Source organism: Chlorocebus sabaeus, chromosome 22 (assembly GCF_047675955.1).
Source record: "Chlorocebus sabaeus isolate Y175 chromosome 22, mChlSab1.0.hap1, whole genome shotgun sequence".
NCBI lineage: Eukaryota > Metazoa > Chordata > Mammalia > Primates > Cercopithecidae > Chlorocebus > Chlorocebus sabaeus.
The window spans coordinates 77,177,252-77,197,377 of NC_132925.1; the positions used below are offsets into that span (position 1 = coordinate 77,177,252).

The window sequence follows — 20,126 nt, forward strand, 5'->3', positions numbered from 1 at the left end:
TGTACTGAGCACTGAGCTAAACAACTAGAATATAACAATAGGTAAGATGGACTTGCTCTCTGTCCTTATGAAGTTTATAGCATAGAATTTTACTCACTTCCTCTTTAACCATACCAAATAATGTCCATGAATTATTAAACATTGTTAAATTTCATTTTCAACTTGAATCTCATCTCCACACATTTGTGTGTGTGTGGAGGAAATCAGAATTTCGTGAAATCATGTTTTCAGCAAATGCCCGTTGAATGTGCTCATGTGCTGCGCAATGTGCTAGAAGCCAGGGGCACAGTAATGGGGGAAACAGGCATAGATCTCTGCCCTGTGAGTTTTGTGAGTTTACGTTCTGGCCAGAGACAAACCAACCAACAAAACAAATAAAGGAGTCCATCATACAAGTGACAATTGCTTTGTGGAGAAGTTTTAATGTTCCACCCTATTTAAATATCCCCCCCGCCTGCTTCCTGGTACCTCCAAATTCCATTTTCTGCTTTCTTTTCCTTCATTGCAATAATCAGATTTGTGATATATGTAGGGGATATGAAAGATCTGGTGACAAGATGGACATGTGGCAAAGAGAGGCAAACAAGAATGATGTCTGGGTGGCTGGCAGTTCCTTTGACTAAGCCGGGGGAGCCTTAGAGGAACAGATGTGAGGGAGAACAGTTCAAGCTGAGGTTTGGACACATTTGATCTCAGACTCCTGGAGAGGAGACATTCCAGTGGAAATGTCAAGGAGGCAAACCAAAGCCTTCATCTCTGCCTCTCAGACAGCCCTATTTCTACAAAGCAAATGCCTCACTTATGTAGATAAGAAGTAGCTTAGCTTTTCTAGTACACTAAAGAACCCAAAGCCCAGCCTATCAATTAGTTTGCATGAGACACACTGTGATGGCACAATTGATTCCCTTGGAATGGAATATCATGCAGTCTGCCTCAAAGGCAGGCCAGAAGATTTTAATGCAGCTGTCTCCAGGCAATTATTAACTTTCCTTCTTAGCAACAGGACCACGGCACTTTCATTCCTTGAAATGACACTTCTCTCTCGTTAAAGCCTGCAGTTAATTTTATGAACCGCACCAATTTAACACCCAGTTCACATGAGCCATATACCTTGAATAAATGCAAATCCAGTCTCTGAGACATGAATTATGGCCTTATGCTGGGCATCACCATGGCAACTAATGACGTCCCCCCACCCCCGACCCCAGCACCAACCTGCACAAAATCCAATTCTCCAAGGGTCCTTATTTGCCTAACGTGGATGTGTTCTTGGCTTACTCACATATGCATTCGTAAATATCACTCTGTTGTCAAAGGTTTGCAGTGGATGTTTACTGTCATTTTGGGAGGTTTATTCCCTATGTGGCAAATGTTGTTTTTTGTTCGTGGGGGGAAAATTCTAATGAAAATTACTGTGTGTATTTGATTAGCAACATTTGTTGATAACATATGGTCTGAGGAGGCTTCCGCAAATAGGAGGCTTTAAATAGTAAACAGAGATGTGACTGTGATCAAGCAGATGCTCCCCAAACACACAGAACAAGGTTGTTTTACCCATAGATTTTTCTGAGCTCCATTCTCCCAAAACCATATTCCTCTCCCTCCTTTTCTCCCCCAGATCAAAGTGTTCACTTTCAAAGTGGTGGCACTGTGGAACAGGTTTGGAGAAATAATGTGCTGTGACTTTAAAAGTCATCCCCATCCCCCCAAATATGAATTATCTGCTACTCATGTTTATTATTTGATATTAATAATGATGTAGTGTGACGAAATGAGTCAGCCAGCTCAAGTCGTTCAGGAAGCAGCATTTGGGCACCACGTGTCTGAAATGCTATAATACACAAGCCCCAATTTTCTAATAAACTAACAGTGCTAGAAAGAGCTCCATGAAGAATTTAGAGCAGCAAATTGGATCCCCATGGAGTGAGCTGTCCTTGTAAATGCATGTTTATAGTTTGTCTTTGTGAATATGCCCAGATGAGCATACTGCTAATCTGCTAATGAAAATGTAAGTATTTCCATTAGGTCAAGTCAGCAATTTACCTGTTTGTAACAGAGATCAGCAAACTTTTTCTATAAATGACCAGAAAGTAAAACTTTTCAGTTTGTTGGCCATATGGTCTCTGTCATAACTACTCAATTCTGTTATTGCTGCACAAAAGAAGCCATAGACAAAACATAAATGAGTAAGCTAGCTATGTTCTAATAAAACTTTATTGATGGGCATCAAAATTTGAATGTCATATAATATTCAAATATTCCTTTGATTATTTTCAGCCATTTGAAAATATAAAGCCATTATTAGCTTATGAGCCATACATAAGCAGGCCCATACCCATGGCCATAGTTTAACAACCCCTGGTCTATAATCCTAAAATGAAGACTTACATTTTTTAGTGCTTTCTATGTGCCACGTAGTGAGGTAAACACCGCATACGCAATAACGTATGTCCTACATATCCTTCCATTAAGGACTCCATCTTCTGGGTCAGTTCTATTTTTTTAAGAGAGGGGGTATCACTATGTTGCCCAGGCCGGCCTCATACTCCTGGGCTCAAGCAATCCTCCCACCTCAACATCCTGCGTAGCTGGGACTACAGGTGCAGACCACCATTCCCATCTGGCTATATTTATAATAAAACTAAATATCATCCCCAATTTATAGATGTGAAAACGGAGACATTCTCACACCTTATAAGTGTTATTTCTGCACACGGCATCTCCCCCAAAGGAATGTGATATCCATGAGGGCAAAACTTACATCTCACTCACCTTTGGATCCATAGCAGGGCCTATCATAGTGATTTCCACACAGTGGACATTCAGGAAGTGTTTCCTAAATGAAGCACTATTTGGAGATCTAATCCCTAAGCAGTGAAAGTTAGAGCCTCATCTGATGCCAATATGGCGCTTTTAGGTTAGTCACTTACGCTGTTCATCTATTTATTTGCCACCCTCTTACAGGAAGTATTTGGTTTGGAATAGACACACATGTCCCAATACACATTCCTTCATATTTGGAGGTGCCACTATGGGTGATGGCATTTCTACAGTCTCTGCTTATGTGCTTGTGGCTGAAAAGACCAAAAGTAATAATAGCAGCTTATTATATAACTTGGTGGCACTTTCCATCACTATACCGTTGGCAGCCACATTGCTGCCAGCCCTTGGAGAACCATTCCTCAGCCTTCATGGATTGACGCCTTGCTCCCTAGAGAGCTGTCGTATGCTGAGTATCCTCTGCATGCTGCAGCTGCTGTGTGCACTTCAGAGAGTTTGTTTGCTAAAAAAATAAAAAATAAATAAAAATTTTAAAAAATCAACTCCTCAAAGAGATAAAGCCCTCAGTTCCTCAGTTGAAAGGGGCAGTCACACCTTTGGTTATTTCACATGTCTCATCCCTCTACAATCCCCTGAATTTAGTGACATGGTTATTCTGAATTTGTCACTTTCCTAGTTACTGAGCAAATATTTATTGTGTTCCAGGCCCTGTGTTGGGTGCTATATATATACACATATATACACACACATATGTGTGTATATATACATATATACGTGTGTATATACGTATATGTATATGTATATATACACATATACACACATGCATATGTATATATGTATATATATGTGTGTGTATATATACGTATATACACATACAAAAAACCACAGTAAAGCACTCTTGTTTAATGCGTGGGCTTTGAGGTCAGAAACTCTGAGTTTGAAGCCCAGTTCTGTGATCACCTGAGATCCTGGTCCAGTTACTCAACTTCCCTAAACCCTGGTTTCTCTGTTTATAAAGTATGGGTAATAACAGAATATACTTCACAGAGCTGTCAGAAAGATTAACTGAGATAATTCATTAGAAGCACTAAGCCCAGGGCCTGGCAAATCGTAAGTACTCAATAATTGGTGGCTATTTTTAATGTTTATGTAAGCTAGTCATACAGTGTGAGTACAGTGGTAGAAAGGATGGGATCACAGAATAGGGACACCTAACCTGTTTTACATTATCTACTTTGTCTTCAGAGAGAAGTTAGTCAGTTAACCTTTCCAACTTCAGCTTGCAATAAATATTATCCACCTCTGGTCTTTTCAAATCAAAATGCAATTGTATTTCAGTTCTGGGACACTTTAAAGAGGTATTCATCTTAATAGCCATAATCAATTGTACAACAAGGGCAAATAAATGGGCAGAGAACAATGTAACAATGAGAAATAGATTCATTTTGGGGTGTGTAGCCCCATCAAAGGCCAAGGTTTTTGATGCTTCCTCCACTGGCTAATTTGTCTATCTGGGATATAATGCTCTGTGAAGTATATTGAACACGTGAAATAAATTCAAAGTAAAAAGCCGGCGTGGCCCAAAGTCCCACCAGTCTTGAAACAGAACTTTCCCTTTCAGTTACAGAGGTAACTCTTCTTGATTTAATCAAGACATAAAGCAGTGAATGACGGAATGAGCAAGGGAGGCAACATGGTGGCTTGATTAGGAGTTTGAATTCTGAGGTCTGACTGCCATTTACTCCTGGTATGTGACCCTGAACATATTACCCAGCCTCTCTGTGACTCACTTATAACTCTGGAGGTGATAATTGTAGGCATTTCACAGGATGGCCAAGAGGCTTTCAAATGATCAAATGCACGTATGACTGTGTCACACTTTTGAGATAGGAATTTGTGTCTCGCACATAGTAATCTGAATAAATATTAGCTATTTCTATTACAAATATAGCCAGATCTCTCTGTGGCTAGAAAAGGACAAAGAATGAATATTTTTCATGACATTTTTTTCTACAGGGGAAAGGAATATAAAGAAGGGTGCAAATATTTAAACCTTCTTGATTCTCCTAAGAGTAGGAAGCATTGACAAAAAGAGGCCAGAATTTTCACAGAATCCAGTGACTGTGGCTAAGACCAAAAGTTTCATGTCAACAGCCAGTGTTAGCCAACACCCACTCCTTAGTCCAGGCTAGCCAGACTGGGGTGGCATTGGATCACAGCCAGCTTGATGGGCATGTGACCTGTACAGCTGCACAGCTCCTACACTCAGAAGGGGCCCCCATTTGGTTTAATGCTGTTTTGTTGCCATGGAAATTCTTAATAATTTTATCTTTGAGCTTGTGTTTGTGACATCCCATGGAACAATGGGGTGTGGATTTGAGCAGAGGAAATAATCAAGAAAATGAAAATGCTTTACATTTTAGTACCTTTAATGGCACTTTTTCTGTGTGTTTTGTTTTGGAGTTTTGGAGTTTGTTGTTTTTTTAACAAGGAGACCTGCATTTTTTATTTGCACTGGGCCCTGAAAATTACACAGCCAGTCCTGATTAGACGAGAGAACTTCTCTTTTGGCTTGCTTCTCTGGACCAGGTTACCATTTTGAAATCTGATAGTTAAATAGTTAAAGTGGGATTCATTAGTGACCTGACAGCTTGAGGTGAGCCAAGGATCATGGTGGGAAGCACAGCTGCAGGCCTGGTGGAAGGGAAAAGTAACTCAGTGTCCAATAGAATGGGGGTTGTCAGGGCAGCCTCCAGCGGCCTGAATTCTGTCCAGCTGATGGGTTCTCGGAAGCATTGACTGCCCCACAGTTGGACTCTTGTTACACGCCTTATGAGCTGCGCATCTTTTGGTAGCAGCAGGGGTTCAGGCATCTTGGATTGGTACCCACTGAACATGCCAGGAAATACATCCACACTGAGGACAGTAGCATGGAAACACACAGTGGGGTATCACCAGGACACTGGGCTCAAGTTCTCTTTGTGGCTTAGTGTTAAAGCTTCTTATTTCAGAACTCTTTTGGTTTCCAGCAGAAACGTTTCTCATACCCATGACCAAGTATAATGAATGCCCAAAGAGGTGTCTTTTATGTTATTTTTATTTATTTTCTTTTAGAGACAGGGTCTCGCTCTGTCACCCAAGCTGGAGTACAGTGGTGTGATCATAGCTCACTGTAACCTCAAAGTCCTGGGCTCAAAGTGATCTTTAGGCCTCAGCCTCCCAAGTAGCTAGGACTTCAGGCATACACCACCAGATGCAGCTAATTATTTTACTTTGTTTTTTGTAGAAAATATAAAAAGCCTGTGTCTTTCTATGTTGCACAGGCTACTCTCAAATTCCTGGCCTCCAAAAGCACTAGGATTATAGGAGTAAGGCGCCACACCCAGCCATGCAAAGAGATTAATAGTACAATTAATCGTAAGTAAATTCATGGTCACATTTTTTGCCAGTGTTGCTAATCACTAATAATGCTTATTACTGATCATTTTTACAATAATAGCAGCAATAGCTTTAAAATGAGATTTGGGGTTCTGGCCCAACTTGGTCATAATTCCCTGGAATAAAATAGGCAAGATCTTTGAGTGTCTCCTCAGTTTTCTCATCTATGAAATGGCAATGATAATAGCTATTTTACCATTCATCTGTATAGTAGAAAGGGCAGTGTCAATCTTGCTTCCTTTACACAGGGTCAGTTACTTAGTAAGTGCTTGATAAACATGTGTTGGATAGAAGCCACAAAGGATACAAAAGTATAGCAAGATAAGGGGACTGATTTCTAGTGTTCTATAGTACTACAGGGTGATTATAGTTAACAATAATTTATAGCATACTTTCAAATAGCTAGAGAGGATTTTGAATGTTCCCAACACACACAAAAAATGATAAATATTTGAGGTGATGGATATGCTGATTACTCTGACTTGATTATTATACACTGTATACATGTAGCAAAATAGCACTCTGGGCCAGGTGTGGTGGCTCATGCCTGTAATCCTAGCACTTTGGGAGGCCAAGGTGGGTGGATCACTTGAGGTCAGGAGTTCGCAACCAGCCTGGCTAACATGGTGAAACCCTGTCTCTACTAAAAATACAAAAAAATTAGCTGGGCATGGAGGCGGGTAATTTGAGCTACTTGGGAGGCTGAGACAGGAGAATCACTTGTACCCGGGAGGCAGAGGTTGCAGTGAGCCAAGATCATGCCACTGCACTACAGCCTGGGCAACAGAGCGAGACTCTGTCTAAAAAAAAAAATTAGCACTCTGTACCCCATTGTATTAGGGTTCTTCAGAGGGACAAAACTAATAGGATATATGTGTGTGTGTGTGTGTGTGTGTGTGTGTGTGTATACATATATGTAAAAAGGGGAGTTTATTAAGTATTAACTTACACAATCACAAGGTCCCACAATAGGCTGTCTGCAAGCTGAGGAGCAAGGAGAGCCAGTCTGAGTCCCAAAACTGAAGAACTTGGAGTATGTTTGAGGGCAGGAAGCATCCAGCATGGGAGAAAGATGTAGGCTGGGAGGCTAGGCCAGTGTCTCCTTTTCACATTTTTCTACATGCTTTATATTCTCTGGAAGGTGGTTAGATTGTGCCCACCAGATTAGGGTGGATCTACCTTCCCCAGCCCACTGACTCAAATGTTAATCTCTTTTGGCAACACCCACACAGACACACCTAGGATTTATACTTTGTATCCTTCAATCCAATCAAGTTGACACTCAGTATTAACCATCATACCTATAAATATGTACAGTTGTTACATGTCACCTAATCATTAAATAAACAAATATAGAGTGATGAGCAATAATCACTATTACTAGAATACATCTCCTTACCTTGGGAAGGGAAAGTAGCCAAAATTTGTTGGGTTCCCAACCTGTTCCAAACTTGCAGCTGTTTCTTCTTTACAACTAGTCTGTGAAATTAGCTTATTTTATAGCTGAGGAAACTGACAAGGACGTTAATTCCTCACCCCAAATTTCGTAGTTTGCAAGTGACTAAGCCAGGATTTGAACTAAAGGTATCTGGTTCAAAACCCTTGCTGTTGCTAAGACAAAGATTTCCCTGTCTTGGGGTCTTGCTGCAGTTGCTGACAACCACTTAGGAGTTTCTATCTGTACCTCAAACATTTTGCTGATGTGTTTGAAACCTGTCACTTTTTGTCATATCTCATGGCCTCCTCCATGTCCTCTCTTTCTCTACTATGACTGTTGTGCTTTCTCAGTGGTTTCATGCACTGAGATCCCCATGGATCTGGTTTCCCCTCATCTCAATTTTTCTGGTCTTCTTTTGTCAACTCTCACTAGATTCCCTGTGTCTTTGAGTTAATAGCATTTATTTGATTGAAGACAACACTGAGACTAGGATGCAGATTTCCATAATTTACAAAACAAGAATACAAACAGGGTAAAATGTTCAAGCCCGCTAGTAGTCAACAAAATATCCATGAAAACAACAATGATAAAATAGGCCGGAAGAAAAAGTGAGTAATGACACTCAGAACAGGCAAGAAGGAAGCCCTGTGATTTGCACTTTCATTCCCAAATGGTGGCAGGATAGTCACTGCCTTTGTGGAAAGCATTTTGGGAATAGGCATCTCAAGCCTTGAAAGTGTGCATTGATGAGCACAGCTCCTGCAACAGTGTAAGATCTCTAAATTTTTGTTGATGAAAGAAGAAATGATCTCCCAGCTAGGTCTCTATCCTGAGGAAACAGTCAGAGATGAAATCAAAAATTAATATCTAACTCCTAGCTACTCAGGAAACTGAAGTAGAAGGCTCGCTTGAGCCCAGGAGTTCAAGACAAGCTTGGACAACAGAGCCAGACCCCCATCTCAAAAAACAAAACAAAACAAAATTAATGTTCAATTCTATTTCAATAATAGAAGAATGGCTAAATAAATTATGGTACATAGAGAAAATATAATATAGAATCATTAAAAATTATAATGAACATTTTAAAGTATAGAAGTTAGTCATTGTATAAAGTAAAATGAAAAACTTCTGTAAATGATGAGTATCTATGCTGTTTTCTAGTTCTGTAAAAGACATTATATTTGGCATCATTCATTTATTCAGCAAATATTTGTTAAGTTCCTTCTATATGTCCAGCACTGTGCTAAGTTCTGGGTATGCAACATAAAAACACAGTCGCTATGCTCATGGAGTTTACAGAATATTAGGGGATTCTGCTCTAAAATAATGACACAAATCAATAATTATAAATCCAATGATTGCTAGAATGCAAAATTAAGTAGTATGCTAAAGAGAGGTTAATACCAGAACCCAGTGTAGATTGGGAGATCAAGGGACAGTGGTTTTAAGCTGAGCCCCAAAGAGGTAGCCCAGTGAATGGGTGGGGTGGGGAGAAACATTGCCAACAGAGGAACCATACATGTAACAGGCCTGAGATGGCAGAGTCAGGAGGCTTGTGAAATTGGAGCAGATGAGTGACAGTCCATAGGTAGCAACAGGAATGGAACAGGTGCCATGGACCTGGGGCTCAATGCAATCCAGTTAACACTTCTGGAAGATCACACTGCTTGCAGGCACAGAATGGAGAGAGATTAATTCTCTGTAAAAATAATAATGAGTGAATGAAGAGGCTGCATTTGTGGCTCATGTGAGCCACACCTGGTGCTCTACCCAGATTCTGGGTAAGCCAGGCTCCCATCTGGGGAAAACTGAGACTCAGATATCCACAAACTATGAGCAGGGAATGGCATTCCCACATCCTCATCCTTCTCCCTTCAATCTCTCTTTGACCTTAACAGGGTGGAGCTCCATAATCTCCTTATTCAATTCATCTTTGAATGCCAGTGAAAATGGGGCTCCCCACCTCCCCACCACTACTGCTGAAGTCTCATTTGAAAGTCAGGTGTTGGCTTGAACCAACTGAAGCCCCATCCCAAAATCTACAACTGCAGTTTTCACGAATGAGGAAGTCAAAGGATGCAATGAAATATTAGTGATTTCCCTGGAATAGTTTGTAGATACAGCAAATGCATGGGAACAAGTTCTCACCAACTTGAGTTTATGCTAATTTCAAGTCATTCCTTATAGTGCTCTGTGAAGACCATGGCAACTTTCTGAGCATCTGTCTTGCATTTGCCTAACAAGTTAATTAACACTTTTGTTACTCTGGCAGCTTTGAAGGGGAGGAGAGAAAGATGTGACAGCTAATGCTGCCTTGGGTTAACCCTGCATTCACCTGACCTGGAAACAGTGGAATAGTTTAGACTCATCAAGGCAGATATGTCTACAATGACCGCTTTGATTCTGTCTGCAGCTGGGGCACCCAGGGTGACTTCTCCACAACCCATGCACTGCCAGCTGTGAAGGTGAAGCTGTTCACAGAGAGCACAGGCGTCCTGGCCTTGGAGGATAAGGAGCTCGGGCGGGTAAGTGCTTCCCATCACAAGGGGGACTCCAGAGAGAGGATTTCCCCAGCTAGGTCTCCAGTGCACAGGTCACCAAAAGGCAGCATTGCCAAGTGCTGAGAGGCTCAGTTTTGAACTTTAAATCCTGGACTCCACTCTACATTAGCTGGGTGACCTTGAACAAGTTCCTCAACCACTCTGAGCCTCAGGTTCTCTTCTACAAAGCTGGGATAACAAGAGTGTGCCCTACAGGAGATAGAGCAGGAGTTCTCAATACTATCAGACCCAAACATCCTTTAGAGTTAAGATTTGTAATGTCTTTTACTGTCTTAAAGTGGAATTCTTAGACGATGTAACTGCCTACCCACCTGACAATGTTAAAGTCAACACAATGACATAAGAGAGAAGCAAAAGGAAGTAAATTAATAGTAAAAAACTTCAAAATGTAAATACTCAAAGATCTAATAGAGGAGTGCTCTGCTTGTTCCCATGTGAAGAGTCACTGTGAGGGTGACAGCTACAAAACCCACTGTGAGGTGTGGAGATGTGCTGTACTGGTGACTCCTAAGCCTGAGCATCAGTAAACTGATTTACTGAAATGTTAAACAATACTTAGTAAAGTGTCCTTAATTTCCTTAGAAGTGTGCCAAAAAGACTTTGATCTGAAATGTAAGACAAGAGTTAGGATCTCCATGTAGTTCATTATAAACAGATTTTTTCACCTCCACTAATATCCCATGGGAATATTCAAAAGTCAGAAGGGATGCAGGAAGTTGCCTCACTAGGGAGCGTCATCTCATTCCTTGCAGGATGTTTAGCATCCCTGGACCCACCCACTCACTGCCAACAGGGACTGGCACCCATTGTTTTGTCAATCAAAACGTCATTAAAATTTCTGAGACACCCCCGAGAGGTGGTACCAACCCCCTTGAAAACCACTGAGATAATAGTGAAATTTCTGTTTGCATCTGAACCATTGACTCTGCCCCAAGAAGCCAGTAATATTTTCACAAGTTGATTTTGCCAATAACCTGCCCCACCTGCTTATGGCAAAATCCGAACTCGTTTAATTTGGCTTCTGCTCACCTCTTCACCCCCATCTGCTGCCACATTCCTCCCCGCCTACTATACCCCAGCATCATTGGCCAAATTTCAATCCCTCATATAAACCAAATTCTCTCCCTCCTCGGGGAACTTTCTCTCTATCTCTTGTCATCTCCCCATCTCCCAACCTTCAAAAAGCATAAATGCCTTCTTTGCATAAACGCCACCTCCTTGGAGAGTCCTTTCCTGACAGCTCAGTCCCCTTCATTTGCTATCTCAGCTCCTTGTTCACATGCACTACTGAAGTGACCACCAATGAGAGAAAGGAACAGAACTGACAGAAATTCAGGCTTCTGTCTGCCCCACTGGACTGTAAAACCTCCATGGAGATAGAAACCTAAACTATTTTGTTCACTACCTTATACCCAGAGCCCAGCACATAGGCTTTCAATAAATTTTATTTCAGCCGGGCACGGTGGCTCACACCTGTAATCCCAGCATTTTGGGAGGCCGAGGTGGGCGGATCACCTGAGGTCAGGAGTTCGAGACCAGCCTGGCCAACATGGCGAAACCCCATCTCTACTAAAAATACAAAAAAAATTAGCCAGGCATAGTGGCAGGTACCTGTAATCCTAGCTACTCAGGAGGCTGAGGCAGGAGAATCACTTGAACCCGGGAGGCGGAGGTTGCAGTGAGCCGAGATCACACCATTGCACTCCAGCCTGGGCAACAGGAGTGAAACTCCATCTCAAAAAATAATAATAATAATAAAATAAATAAATAAATAAATATTTTATTTCATTCTGGTTTAATGCATAATCACTCCTGAAAGCTAAGTGATCTCAGCCCAGACAATCTCTCTGAGCCTCTGATATAACATCTAGAGCATAATGAGAGACCACCCCTAACAAGCACACAGGCACACACGCCTAACAATGCCAGCAATAATTCATTTCCTGTGCTTCCTTTTTTTCTTCCTTTCTTTCACCCATTTTTCCAATCTGGCTTTCATCTATAGAATCAACCTGGAGTCGTATTACTACAGCATAGACTGCAAATAGAGGTAAAATGAAAAGTAAATAAAGCTAACAGCAAAAGCAAAAAACAGTGTCCCTACCCAGAAAAGTGGGAGGAGGAGATGATGAAAGAAAAGGTTTAGTTGTTTTCTTTGAGAAATGATAGATACTCATTTCTGTCCGTAGGGAAAGACAGACACACATAGAGTGGAGGAATTATCCTGCCTTTCATTTTTCTTCAAATTTCTCCTTTTCCAAGAAGGCAGATGTTAAGAATCATGAGTCTCAAAGACCCTGAATATTAGTGTTAGAAGGAACAAGTGTAACTGACCAGCCCAGGATGCTCAACCTGGGTCCACAATGAGCCTCCGAAGACCCAGGATCCAGAATGCCCTGGATGTTTTGGGGTTTTTTTTTGTTTGTTTTTTTGTTTGTTTGTTTTCTGTTTTTTTGTTTTTATTTTTGTTTTTGTTTTTGCTGGAGTCTCTCTCTGTTGTCCAAGCTGGAGTACAGTGGCATGATCTTGGCTCGCTGCAACCTCTACCTCCCAGGTTCAAGTGATTCTTATGCCTCAGCCTCCCAAGTAACTGGGATTACAGGCGCGTACCACCACACCTGGCTAATTTTTGAATTTTTAGTAGAGATAGGGTTTCATCATGTTGGCCAGGCTGGTCTAGAACTGCTGACCTCAAGTGATCCGCCCACCTCGGCCTCCCGAAATGCTAGGATTACAGGCATGAGCTACCGCACCCAGCCTGGAAATAGTTTACAAATATGTTTGTGCCTGGGCCTATATGCATTTTTCTGGACTGGCTACCAAAGCATTCACCGACTTCTCAAAGCCATTTCTACTCAGAAAAGTTAAGGCCACTGGCATATTGAAATCCTTTGTTTTATAGATGAGAAAACTTGCTTCCATGGAAGGCAGGAGACTTCTCCAGAGCCATCCAGCCAGTCAGGGGCCCATGCATGGGCCAGGCCACTATCCCAAAGACTTTGTGCACAGCCCCTCAGTGCTCTCTCAAGACAACCCTGCTGAGGCAGCCACAGTCATCACTTCTTTTGTACAGAAGAGCATGCTGAGGCCCAGAGGGTCCAGTTCCTTCAGAAATGTTGCCTCACCTCCAGGGCTATTTGCACTACACTATGTTGTCCCTACACAAAAAGAAAACCCTGGGATCTGCTGTGGTGAAGGTCATGGGCTTGCCACAGCCACACACACACACTAATTTCATAATGATTCGTTCTCTTCTTCAGGCCCCTCATACATTCCCCCAGATGCTAGTTTACCCCTCCTTTGTGCCAAAGAAACTTTCTGCCAGTTGCAGTGGAGCTGGCCTGCCTGGCCCTTGTGCTGGCTGGACACCCTCTGCTGGCAGCATCTTCATGGGCAGCAGCTGGGTGACCCAGGAGTGCAGTGAAGCCACACTTGGACCTCACGAGAGAGTGTTTCTATGCTCTAATTCTTCCCACACTTAGCAGACCCATGTTTAGAATCCTGGTGTTACATGTATTCATTCAACCACTTTTGGGTTTGTTTCTTTAGTGTTGTGTTTTGTTTTTAATAACCTTTTTAATTAAAAAAAAAATTCAGGTACATTGTGAAAACAAGTTAAAATTGATATATAGTGAAAAGTGATTATCTCTTCTATCTCACCCTAGTATCCCTTCCCAGAAAAAAAAAAATTCTTTTCAACTTTTGGTTATCCTTCCCCAAATAGTCTCTGCATGTACAAACATATCATATGTAAGCATATATTCCCCCTCTTTTTAAAAAAGCACAATTGGAAGTTTCTATATCCACGCTTCTCTACATGGTCCCTGAAATCATTGTATTTAGTGAGTAGTTTTCATATGACCCTAGACTTACCTATCTCCTTTTTACATAACTGCATTATATTCCACTATGTAGATCCATTTTATTTAACAAATCCTCTGTTGATGATTTTTTAGATTATTTCATCTTTGGCTATATAAACAATGCTTCAGTGACTAGCCTTGAATTTATTTCTTTGTATATGTGTGGATATCTATAGAATAAGTTTTCAAAATATATTTTGCTGACTGAAATTTGCTGCCAAATTGTCCCCTAAAGTGCATGCACCAATTGATCCTTCCACAAAAGGCGGAAGAGAGTGCCTGTTTTCTTGCATCCTTCCCAACCCTGCAATATTATAGGACTGTAGGCCTGCTGTGTCCAATCATTTGTGCTATGCACAAAGCAAATAGGAATGATGACAGGTAAAAACCCTTAACCTCAAGAAGCTTAAGGGACACAGACATAAAACTAGAAATTATAGTGCAACATGGGAAGTGTTCTGTTAGGCCAAAAAGAAAAAAAAAAAAAAAAACACCTGGAAATGAAGCACTTAGCAAGAAGGCAGAATCCAGTCATCCAGACTGAGGGGCAGGGATTCCTTCCTGGGGTATGCAAGAGGTACCGAGAGAGATATAAGCTAAGTCGAGAAGGGCATCCATCAGGTAAAGGCTGAAGGTAAAGCAGTCCCCCAGCAGGCCCTGCCTTGTGTGCCCAGGCAACTAGGAGAAGCCACGGCTGGCTGGAGTGCAGCTACTGCAGGGGGTGGGTCGTGGCGGCCACATCAGCATCCCCACATCAAAGCACAGCACACATGGTCTGCGGCTGAACTGACAAAGTACTTGATTAGCAGCCTGGAATGTCCAGATGAGGTGTCTGGTCTGCTTGGGACTCATGTGCACCCAGAAGGACCCTCATAATTCAGCATCACTGACACATACAAATGAGTCATCAGCCTGTCAGGGGTATCCAGGGTGCGGGCAAAGACAGAAGAGAGCTGTGGTCACTTCATCTCTCCATCCACCCTGGAAAGGAGGTCTCCCCAGCAAGCAATTGCACACGGAAAGAAGTCTTTGTGGCACAGCCGGTAATGAGCTGCGGCCATTGCATCACGAATGGACACCATATTGCCAGTGGGAAGCACGCCCAGAATCCATATGGCGAAAGGCCTGTTAATGAGCTCCGGGTGCCCAGAGCACTGCTCCCTCTGTGATTTTGCCAAATAGGCAGGAGCAGACAGAAGCCCAGGGCCTTTCTTACTTACTGCTGTTCTGGCCCTGGATGGGGTGTCTCTTACCAGCACCTCCCTTCCTGACTTCCCAGCACATCTCACCACTACCTCTCTTAGGCCAGACCACCTCAGGATGCAGGGTCAGCGTCACTGAGATCAGCAGCTGCCTCAAAGGGTCGGGCCTCGGGATGTGGCACGTGATACAGGGTGACATGTAAGAACAGGCAGTTCCTGGAGAAAAGGGAGAGGTCTCCACGACCCAGCAGTGCCCTAACTCACTCATTTCCTCCCAGCATCTGTCCTATGACATGTTGCAGTTCTCTGGTGCCAGTTAAGTGAATTTATACATTTTATGCTGGAACTGGAACTGAATGAACCCTTACAAAATAAACAAGCGGCCTCAGAAGATAACTGCACAAAAGCTCTGATTTGGAGGTAGTACTAGCAAAGCAAGCCTGGCAAACAAGAAAATGGTGGAGCCAACACCTGACCTACTAGCAAACATTCTGTCACTCATATCATGAGATAAAAACAATGCCAATGTAATCAGATGGGACAAGATGTCAGTCAAGACATGATGAAATTATTTAGAAGACTATTCGAACTATGGATTTATAACCAATGTCATCAACAATGTACCTTGCCCTAAAGGTTATGTGGTACCTTAAATATAGCTAATAATACCACAACCACCACAATTCACAAGTTATTCCAAAATATGGATTTTTAAATCTTTAGCCCATCTTTGATTTGTGTATATTTTATGACATATGCAATAAGGTAATATATTAACACAAAGTAAACTTATGTAATATAAAATGTTAGCATATAGATACTGGGCTAATTGCTCAAAAACATTATACTAAAATAGTGCATGATCATAAAACATTGACAGCCTCTGTTCTGAAAAATCAGGCTTTTCTGTATTTCAATCATGTCATAAGACATTGGGAAGACTTGAAATTTGTGGTTAGCAAGAACGTATATTTCATCGGAGATAAGGAATTTAATGAAGAAAAAGGGTCAGGCCCAGAAAGAGAAGGGCTAAGAAATCAGCATAAATGAAGCACAGCTAAGTGGGCTGATTTTTTTTTTTCTCTCTGCCATGGCCTTCTCCTCCTCCTCTCAGCAGTCTTATTCCACAATCACACAGGAAGCCATACGTGTCTACCCTTCAAGCATGGGCCAAGCTTGCATGACTAGTGAAGCTGATACAGCATCTAGAAGGCCAGAGTGTCCCCCCATGAGACCGTGAGCCCCTCACGGCCACCTCCAGAGGTGAAAGAAGCCCAGGAAAGGGGCCTGCCGTCCCTGCACCTGGAGAAAATAAATACTTTGAAAACAGCCACAAACCAGGGCATGCTGCCATCACAGAAGCAAATCTTAGCAAGCCCAGCTTTTGTTGTGCCTATATTTAGTTCGTGTTCCCTTAGTTTCAGGGATTTTCCAAATATTCCATTCCTCCCTAAATGCATGTTCCCCAGATCCCTTGTGGCTCCTGAGAACTCTGTGATCACAAAGCGAAAAAGTGGATTTAGTGAGTTACTCACTTCCTGTTTCACTCTCAGAATTCCAGACAATAAGAATGGATGCAGAAGACCCAAATTAAACTGCCATCTCTGAAGCACACTGGTGAAAGGCATTTCCTAAGAGCTCATCCTTCCTCAAGTCATGTGTGCTTTCATCCATGCCTGGGCAAAGTTGGGTGTTGTGTGATAAGATTTCCAGACCAGGTGAAATCAGGTTGAAATGTGTGCCTCCAAGCAAGTCCCTTTCCTTCCCTGAATCCCACATTTCTCATCCATCAAATAAGGTTCCTTCCATTTTCCCCTGGGGGCCTTGAAGAATTTCTCCTCTTGAAAAGTGAAAGAAATCCTAAAGAATGGAGAAAAAGGACTCTCTCATATATAAGCATATTTCTTCCTTTTATACATCCATCTTCTTATACAAAGATGTAGAGAATAATGTGTGGACAATGTTCTGCATTCTGGGTTTGTTTAGTACGTCTGAACATTAGAAAAGTCAAAGCAGAATCACAGAAATCATGATTTTCATGACAGAATGATCATTACAGAATTACAGAAAACTTTACTTTTATAAAATTTGCCAGGAAGAGAAGGAAGGAGCAAAAGAATGTGTTTCTGTACCCAGGCATGGCTGCTCCACAGTGAGAACTGTTCAAGTCACTCCACTACTCAGAATCAAAGTTTCTCATCTATAAAAACATAATGGTGCTTCTCTTTCCTAGCTGCTTGTCCTTTTTCCCCTACAGGTTATTCTCCATCCCACCCCGAACAGCCCCAAACAGTCAGAGTGGCACAAAATGACAGTCTCCAAAAACTGCCCTGACCAAGATCTGAAAATCAAACTTGCTGTCCGAATGGATAAGCCTCAAAACATGAAGCATTCTGGGTAAGTGTTTCTTCCCCAACTAGCAGTTTTGGACACACATCTGTTCATTTCTCAAAACAAAAACAGAAGCAAATACAAGATCTTCAGAGAACTATGTAGAAGGAAATATAAAGGAGCCATATTAAAATATTTTACTTTGATATTTACTGTAATCTCCCTCAATTCTTAGGATGACTGTATTTGCATTTTTGCTGTCAAGATAGAAAAATGTCCTTCTCTTTCTCTAATAGCATTTCTAGGACAATTCAAAAATGTCTAAGCAGCATGCTAGGTGATTCTAGTTTAGGGAGGTCCTGTAGGCTCTGTGTACCTTGTCAGAGGCATCCAGATCATTAGACTCTGCATATGACTCACTCACACCTCAGTCAGCAACCACATCTTCGCGGTGTGAGCAGCAGGGACAGGCCACCTTCAATCAATTCACATTTAATATATTTTAGTATTTAGTGCAGCATTTAAATGAATGAAGAAAAATAGAAAATCTGTGATCATTTTCATTTTCTTAAGGTTTGAGAAAAATGACCAATTAATTTCAAGTGAAGTAAAAAGAATAGGTAAGATGCTATATATTTTTTTTACAAATAAAACCAGTGATTTTTCTAGAAAGTGTTCGTTGATGACTGAGTATATGGGGAGCCATGACCTATTAAACTAAATCACATGGATCTCATTATCTCAGAAAACATGATAATCATGTAACTCTGAAAAGGGAGAGTTTAACTGGTAGAAGGGAATGGAGTGTTCGGCGGGTATTCTGCAGGTACACTGCCAACTGGCTATCATTCTGCTCAGCCACTCTGGGCCCTAGAGAGGTCTCATTAATTCTTTTTTGGGTGTATATATATTGATGATAGGGCTCAAAGTGTTAAAAGTACCATTAAAAATGAGGGTTACAGCTGGGCACAGTGTCTCAAGCCTGTAATCCCAGCACTTTGGGAGGCCAAGGCAGGAGGATCACCTGAGGTCAGGATTTGAGACCAGCCTGACCAACATGGTAAAACTCCATCTCTACTAAAAATACAAAAAAATTAGCTGAGCATGGTGGCAGGCGCCTGTAATCCTGGCTATTCAGGAGGCTGAGGCGGGAGAATTGCTTGAACTCGGGAAGCGGAGATTGCTGTGAGCCAAGATTGCGCCATTGCACTCCAGCCTGGGCAACAGAGTGAGACTCCATCTCAAAAAAAAAAAAAAAAAAAAAAAAAGAGGGTTGGTTAGATGTGCTAGAGGTTTGGGGAATTCAGAAACCCAATTTCAGGGCCTAGCCGTAATTAAGACAGGATTAAACAGAAGCTCACATGCAGTCCAGGACAGGAATTGAACTTCCCAGTAGATGAGCAGACCACAGCAGCATGCAGTCAGAGAGTAAAAACGGGAGCCTAGCCACAGTACCTCGGAGTTCTAGGAAGTGAAAAATGCCCAAGGTTCCAGAGAAAAACAAAGACCTACCAGTCAGGGCACCAGAGAGGTTCAGGTATGAAGGGTTCCAGAGGAAGCAAAGGTCACCTGTGAGCTGGAGACCAGTGACTCAACGCCAGGTTTGGTTTGGATTTAGAGAATTTGCTTTGCATTGTCTTGAGGCCAAATTATTCCAAGCCTGAGATGGGATTAGGGCAAAGCTCTTCTACCTGGGGTGTGAAAACGCCATAGGAGCGTATGCAGGGCCCTAAGTATATACTCAGTCCTTTGTCAAGTGTCCAGGATAAAGTACAACCAGATTTTCTTCAATTAAATTAGAATGCCGTGAAACATTGCTGAGGTCTACCGTTCTTCCTTCTTATCATGCTCCTGGTATATATTCTGACAATATTCATGGAATTTCTCCCTAATATGTCTTCCTTCTCTGTGATGAACATCCTACTTTCAAGACAAAGGGGTTGATAATTCAATTAGGTTTCTGTAGTACACAAGGAAAGATCTGCATCTTTAGCAAAATCCTGCCTCATAAATACTCCATAAATATTTGCTAAAGGAACCAGCACATGAGTGAGCAGAACAGACATAAAAAGAGAGAGAGAGAGAGACAAAGGGGATAGGGCAGATCAAAGAGAGAAAATAGAGAACAGAATATGAATGAATGTATCTGTCCTCTAAACTGCTTTTTTTTCAACTTCCTTTAAAAAGATGATCAGTGCCTCAACCCACATTCGAGTCCCCTTTGAAGCACTGTACTAGGAGTTTTATTCTGTCACTTATTCTCCACAGCAACCACTTGACACAGGTATTATTTTCCCTATTGGATGAATTCCCATTTCCCACATTTTCTTCATTCACTCTGCTGGAAACTGAACTAACTGATTTGGATTGGGGAATTTTTGTGTTGATTTGTTTGTAAAATTATTAACATATTTCAGGCTACCTTGACCCTACAGATGACAGAAGAAATATGTAACTCACTTCTGACAGGTTTCATAGCTATTTCATATTGCTAGACCTCCATTTTAAAATT

General features: G+C 41.8%; 1 protein-coding gene across 13 annotated transcripts in view; it reads left to right on the forward strand.

Annotated features, from left to right (window-relative positions):
• Window positions 1-20,126, forward strand: part of CADPS (calcium dependent secretion activator) — a 483,060-nt gene that overhangs the window by 277,901 nt on the left and 185,033 nt on the right. For all 13 annotated transcript variants that reach the window (XM_073009971.1, XM_073009972.1, XM_073009975.1 and 10 more), the window contains exons 7-8: window positions 10,071-10,182; window positions 17,541-17,680. In XM_073009971.1, the coding sequence (XP_072866072.1) occupies window positions 10,071-10,182; window positions 17,541-17,680 (252 nt within the window). The remainder of the gene's footprint in view (window positions 1-10,070; window positions 10,183-17,540; window positions 17,681-20,126) is intronic.